At 45.6% G+C, this 7,168-nt stretch overlaps 1 protein-coding gene across 27 annotated transcripts in view; it reads right to left on the bottom strand.

The window, feature by feature from the left end:
- The window catches only part of clasp2 (cytoplasmic linker associated protein 2), a 348,555-nt gene that overhangs the window by 59,325 nt on the left and 282,062 nt on the right, over nucleotides 1-7,168 (bottom strand). For all 27 annotated transcript variants that reach the window (XM_033020019.1, XM_033020014.1, XM_033020023.1 and 24 more), the window contains one exon: nucleotides 3,094-3,200. In XM_033020019.1, coding sequence (XP_032875910.1) covers nucleotides 3,094-3,200 — 107 coding nt within the window. The remainder of the gene's footprint in view (nucleotides 1-3,093; nucleotides 3,201-7,168) is intronic.

Raw genomic sequence — 7,168 nt, forward strand, 5'->3', positions numbered from 1 at the left:
GCAATAGGTTGGCGAAATGCTTGCTGATTTTACGCTTTGTCTCGCCAATGTGAAGTTGGCCACATAGGGAACACTGAATGCAGTTAGTGAAGTTAGAGGCACATGAACCTCTGACTCACCTGGAAGGACTGCTGGTGTCCCAGGATGGATGTGAGGGATAGATATTGCATCTCCTGCAGGAGAAAGTACCTGGGAAAGGGCTGGTTCAGTTGGGAAGGGATGAGTTAACCAAGGAATTGCTGAGGGTGGAGTGTCTGTGGAATGCAGGGTGGGGTGATGATGGGAAGGTGTAACTGGTAGCGGGATGACAATGAAGGTAGCGGACATGTTGGAGAATGATGTGTTGGATGCGTTGATAGCATTAATCTACATAGTTATCTTGAGATCCATGTCCATAGCTCCCTGGAGGTGGCAACAGAAGCAGATAGCACGATGAAGAAAGTATATAGTCTGCTTGCCTTCATTGGTCAGGGCATTGAGTTAATGTCAGGAAGTCATGATACAGCTTTATAGGACTTTAGGTAGACTGTATTTGGAGTATGTGTACAGGTCTTGCTTTCATATTAGATAGGTAATCTTTTAAAGGTAAATTCTTAAGTAAAGAAACAACATTTGCTATCCTCCAGTCTTCTGGCACCTCATCAATGGCTAACAAAGATGCAAAAATCTTCATCAGTGCCCCTGTTATCTTCTCCCTTGTTTCCCATAGCAACCTGGGATAGATTTAGAGTCATAGAGTCATACAGCATGGAACCAAGCTCTTCTGCCCAACTTGCCCACACCAACCAACATACGATCATAAGTGATAGGAGCAGAATTAAGCCATTTGGCCCATCAAGTCTACTCTGCCATTCAATCATGGCTGGTCTATCTCTCCCTCATAACTCCATTCTCCTGTCTTCTCCCCATAACCCCTGACACCCATACTAATCAAGAAACTATCTATCTATGCGGTAAAAATATAATTGACTTGGCCTCCACAACCTGTGTGGCAAAGAATTCCACAGATTCACCACCATCTGACTAAAAAAATTCCTCCTCATCTCCTTACCAAAGGAACCTCCTTTAATTCTGATGCTATGACCTCTAGTCACAGACTCTCCCACTTGTGGAAACATGCTCTCCACATCCACTCTATCCAAGCCTTTCACTAGTCTGTACGTTTCAATGAGGTCCCCCTGGACCCCCCCCCCCCCCCTCATTCTTCTAAACTCCAGCGAGTACAGGCCCAGTGCTGTCAAATGCTCATAATGTGTCAACCCTCTCATTCCTTGGATCATTCTTGTAAACCTCCTCTGGACCCTCTCCAGAGCCAGCACATCCTTCCTCAGATATGGTGCCCAAATGCAGCCTGGCCCGTGTTTTATAGAGCCACAGCATAACAACCCAGTTTTTGTATTCTAGCCCACTTGAAATAAATGCCAGCATTACGTTTGCTTTCCTTACTACCGATTCGACTTGCAGATTAACTTTTTGAGAATCTTACACCAGCACTCCCAAGTCCCTTTGCATCTCCGATTTCTGGATTCTCTCCCCATTTAGAAAATAGTCTACGCCTTCATTCCTACCACCAAAATGTATGACCCCACACTTTGCTACATTATATTCCATCTGCCACTTCTCTCCCCACACTCCCAACCTGTCCAAGTCCTTCTGCAGAATCCCTGCTTTCTCTACACTACCTGCCCCTCCACCTATTTTCGTAACATCTGCAAACCTGGCCACAAAGCCTTCAATCACCTCATCCAAATCATTTATCTACAACGTGAAGAGTACCGGCCACAGCAGCAACCCCTGCGGAACTCCGCAAGTTACTGGCAGCCAAAATGAAAAAGCCCCCTTTATTGCCATTTTGCCTTCTGCCAACCTGCTACCCATGCTTTTATCTGGCCTTTGATACCATATTCCTTAGCAGCCTCACATGTGGCACTTTATCAAAGGCTTTCTGAAAATCTAGATAAACAAGATCTACTGACTCTCCTTTGTCTGTCCTGCTATTTGCTTCTTCAAAGCATTCCAGCAGATTGGTCAGGCAAGATCTCCCCTTCACAAAACCATGCTGACTTCTGCCTATTTTATCATGAACGTGTACATACTCCGTAACCTCATCCTTTATAAAGGTCTCTAAAATCTTACCAACCACTGAAGTCATCCTAACTGGCCTATAGTTTCCACTCTTCTGCTTTGCTCCCTTCTTGTACAGCGGGGTAATATTGGCAATTTTCCGATCGTCTGAAACCACTCCTGACTCCAGTGATTTTTGAAATATTATTAATGCCTCCACAATCTCTAAAGCCACCTCTTTCAGAACCCTAGGGTGCAGTCCATCTGGTCCAGGTGACTTGTCCACCTTCAGCCCTTTCAGCTTCCCAAGCACCTTCTCCTTAATAATAGCCACTCCACTACTTTCCACCCTCCGATTCTCTTGAATTTTTTGCACATTGCTGGTGTCTTTCACTGTGAATACTGATGCAAAAAAGTTATTCAATTCCTCTGCCATTTCTTAATTCCCCATTATCACTTCGCCTGCATCATTTTACAGCGGTCCAACGTCCACTCGTCTCTTTTGTATAAATGAAAAAACTGAAGAAACTCTTGGTATCCTCTTTATATTATTGGCTAGCTTATCTTCGTATATTTCATCTTTTCTCCCCATATTGCTTCTGTTGTTCTTTAAAAGCTTCCCAATCCTCTGGCTTCCCACTAATCTTTGCAATGTTATATGCCTCTTTGGCTTTATACTGTCCTTGACTTCCCTTATCAGCCACGGCCACCTCATTCTCGCCTTGACTCTTATTCTCAATGCCCTGACCAACGAAGGCAAGCATACCACATACCTTATTTACCATTCTACCTACCTGTTTTGCCACTTTCAGTGCTACGGACCCTTGTACATCAAATATAGGAGAACTGTGGTTTTCAATGCATTGTGATGTTAATTTATTCAATTCATATTCTTACATAGATCCACCCACCTGAATATGCACACAATCTTTGAGAACTTACTTCTGAACCTTCAAAATTAGAAATATTGAGCAAGTAAGCATACATTCATCAATAACTAATGGGGCCTCACCTCTAAGTTCACATTACCTTGGTGGTAGAGCGTTCTGAGTTGTGTTGGTTGGTGACGTTAGGGGACTGGTCCAACCTGCAGGTGAACGTGGTGCGTTTCGGGCTAAGGAACTATTTCCAGATCCCTGTTCATAAATAAAAAAAGTGAAATTAATATTTTGTTGTGCAATTTCCCAATTATCTTTAACAAAAAATATCTATAAACTCAATAGACAATAGACAATGTAGTGGCCATTTGGCCTGTTTTGCATGTCATTGATGATGGCAATTGAATGTTCAACAAAGATCGTTATGGATGCCAAGATGATATTCCATCAGTCGGATTCATCAGCTTTCTTGCTTACAGCGTGGAAAGAGGCCCTTCGGCCCAACTTGCCACACGGCCAACACGTCCCAGGTACACCTGCCTGCACTTGGCGCATATCCCATTAAACCTGTCCTATCCATGTACCTGTCTAATTGTGTCTTAAATGTTGCAATGGTCCCGGCCCCAACTGCCTCCTCTTGCAGCTCATTCCATACACCCACCACCCTCCGTGTGAAAAGATTACCCCTATTTTCCTATTGAAATCTATTCCTATAAATTTCTATTAAATCTTTTCCCCTTCACCTTAAACCTCTATCCACTGATGCTCGATTCCCCTATGCTGGCCAAGACACTCTGTGCAACTACCCAATCTATTCCTCTCCTGATTTTATACACCTCTATAAGATCATCCCTCACCCCCCGTGCGCTCCAAGGAATAGTTCCAGCCTACTCAACCTCTCCCTATAGATCAGATCCTCGAGTCCTGGCAACATCCTCATAAATCTTCTCTGTAGCCTTTCCAGCTTTACTGAATTGTTTCAGTTCTCCTTGTAAACTACTGAGCTCCATATAAACATGTGATAAAAGGAGGTCAAGATAATGTAGTGTACAGATTTAAGCTTCTTTTCAATCATGTGATCACATAAAGTCTGGACTTCAGCAGCCAACAAACACAGTGGACTGTGCTGATTTTCAGGGGGTTTTTTCTTGTGAGAAGAAAATTTTAAAACTTTCAATGAAATTATTCATGATGAAGTGCAAATAGTTAGCCCAGCTCGAGGGTAACGGTGCTCCCGTCGGGGCGGCCCAGCTCGAGGGTAACGGCGCTCCCGTGAGGGCGGCCTGGCGCGGGGCTGAGACGCTCACGTGAGGGCGACCCGGCTCGGGGCTGGAACGGTGCTCCGGTGGCTGAGACGGCGTTCTGGCGGCGGCGGCCTGAGTCCGGGGTTCGGCCGTGGGCCAGTGGACGATGTCGTCAACAGCTGCGTCCGCTGGACTGGAGGGCGGCAGCTTCGACCACCCCGGGCCGCGGTGTTTGAACCGGCCCGTTCTCGGAGCTCGGTGAGCCGCGGGACTGATTTACCATCGCCCGGTGGGGTATCGCCTCAGCGCAGAGGGAGAAGAGGAGGGAAGAGACTGCAGCCCTAAGATTTTTGCCTCCATCACAGTGAGGAGGTGCTTGGTGGACTCACTGTGGTGGATGTTAATTTGTGTTTACTGTCTGTTCTGTTGTCTATTATTGTATTATTGTATGTATGACTGCAGGCACGAAATTTCGTTCAGGTCTGAATGACAATAAAGGCAATTCATTCATTCATTGTATTATATGACCTTATTATGTCCTTGAACCAGATACCTCCATGGAAGAAATGTAAGAAGAATCTGCATCATAAAAGTACTGAGCTACATATGTGTGAACTTACATGATTCTTGCTTTTTGGAATTTATTGGAAAGTCATTCATATATTGTATGAGTAGCAAGAACATGTTTAGATTTGTTCTCCTGCATGGCTTCCTGCATGCATTCAGCTGCAGCTCCTTAAAGACTGCATTAAGGAATCAGAGCTGCAGCTGGATGACCTCAGGATTATCCGTGGGTATGAGAGTGTCGCAGAAAGGAGTTACCGTGAGATGGTAATGCCTACGGTACAGGTAAGGTACAGGACGGGTGACCACCAGGAAAGGGAGTAGGCTGAGAGTGAAGGAATCCCCAGGGGTCCTTCCTGTCCACAACAGATATGCTCCTTTGAATGGTGTTGTGGGCAAGGACCGGTCGGGGGAGAGCAGCAACAGCAGCAGCAGTAGCAGTGATTAGTGCGGGTGCCAGGGGTTATGGAGAGAAAGCAGGAGAATGGGGTTAGGAGGGAGAGATAGATCAGCCATAATTGAATGGTGGAGTAGACTTGATGGGCCGAATGGCCTAATTCTGCTCCTATCACTTATGACATGATCCGGTCTGCAGTGTTGGGGGACAGACAGAAGATTCTGCGGCAGCAAACAGGACTCAAGGATGGTGCGTTGTCTCCTGGTGCCAGGGTCCTGGATGTCTTTGCACTGTCACAGAACAGTGTCAAGAGGGAGGGCGAGCAGCCAGAAGTCTTTTTGCACATGGGCATAAATGACACAGGAAGGAAAAGGGAAGAGGTCCTGCAAAGCGAATATAAGGAGTTAAGCAGGTTTCTCACGGGGCGACTTGACGCAAGTGGTAACCTGAGTTGAACATCGTGGGAACCTCGTACGATAACCGTACGGCATTCGTGGACCACCGTGGCGCTAACGGCAGGTACTCGTGTAACTTGTTGACTCGGGAGAAAATTCAAGCAAGCTTGAATTTCTCCAAGAGTGACTTGTACACTTGTGGTTGAAGATTGCAACATTATATGGACGTAGTGGCCAGTGCGATATCCGTAATAACTCTTGCGTTTACCGTGGGAACTCTTGCGAACGGTGAACCCGGAAGCTGGACAGAGGGGACAGAAGGTGAGTAAAAAAGGTGGTCTCAATATCGCCAATGGAACATGTGTCCATCGAGGACGTCCCACCTCATTGTCATTGTTGGAGAATCTTTTTCACTGGAACACTTGCAGAGATGGCTCCCAGAAAAGCTCAAAGAAAGGGGGTAAAGCATGTCAGAAAGGTTTTTGCCATGCAGGAGAATGAGGAGGAGACGCAGCAAGAGAGACAGGTGGAGAGGCAACAGGAGATGCCAGATAACACTGCCTGTGGGCTCCTTGGAGCAGGGAGAGGGTGAGCAAGGTGGATTTCAGATTGCCTCCCCAGTAGCCGTTGTAGGAATAGCCTCAACAGACGCGTATATAAAGGGAAGATGGCAGAAGGTAAGGCCATATAACTTCACCAGGGAACAAGAGGGGGAACTTGTAGAATGGTACCAATTCAACGAAATTCTTTACGATAAATCCAGAGAGGATTACAGAAACAGGGAGAAAAAACGGAACCTGCTGGAGACGAAGGCTGCGGAGTATCCCGGGTGCTCATGTGAGTATATATAACGATATATTAGTACATCAACAGGAAAACCATTTAATGTTATCCATGATTTAAAAACATACATTGCTATTGATGTAAAAGTGCTGTTTTTTGCAGTTAACTTAAACTTCTCTTATAAGTGTGTCTGTGCCCTGCAGCTGCAAAGTAAAAAAGTCGCAGACAGCTTTTACACGCTCTGTGTTTGAAGTTGGAATCATGTCTCCAAGAGCCATAAAATAAATTATGCATGAGGGCAGGCAATTTCCTCTTCGCACAGCACATTAAGCAGTTTATCATATTGTCCAAATAGAGGTCTCCGTTGAAAGATGGGCTTCACCCAGTGAGACTTCCTCTTAATTCTCTTTTTAATTAATCTCACCCTTCTGCCTTCACGCAAGCGTCCTCGATTCACATAGAGGGCTGCTGCATACAGCGCGTCAATGAAAAACACCACCATCCAGTACTCGAAACTACTTAGTACAGGCATGTCTCCAAATGAGCCAATTCAACCAAGGGAGTATATTTATAGTGTGTGAAAAAAAAAGTGACATCATTTGTGCCACGTGATGATTTAACAACACTTCACAGTTCACAATGTTCATTCAAGATTTAACGGGAAAGCTCGGGAGACGGACAAGTCACTCGCACAAATAACAGAAATGCCGAGTACCCGTGGGAACTCTTTATCTACCCCCCGTTATATCGTGTGATATCGTGCTAGACCACGACCACTTCACTCTGGTTACATCTTGCGTCAAGTCGCCCCGTGAGAAAGCCCCATAAGAGAATTATAAGGCA

The sequence above is a fragment of the Amblyraja radiata genome, chromosome 4 (genome assembly GCF_010909765.2).
Source record: "Amblyraja radiata isolate CabotCenter1 chromosome 4, sAmbRad1.1.pri, whole genome shotgun sequence".
In the NCBI taxonomy this organism is placed as follows: Eukaryota; Metazoa; Chordata; class Chondrichthyes; order Rajiformes; family Rajidae; genus Amblyraja; species Amblyraja radiata.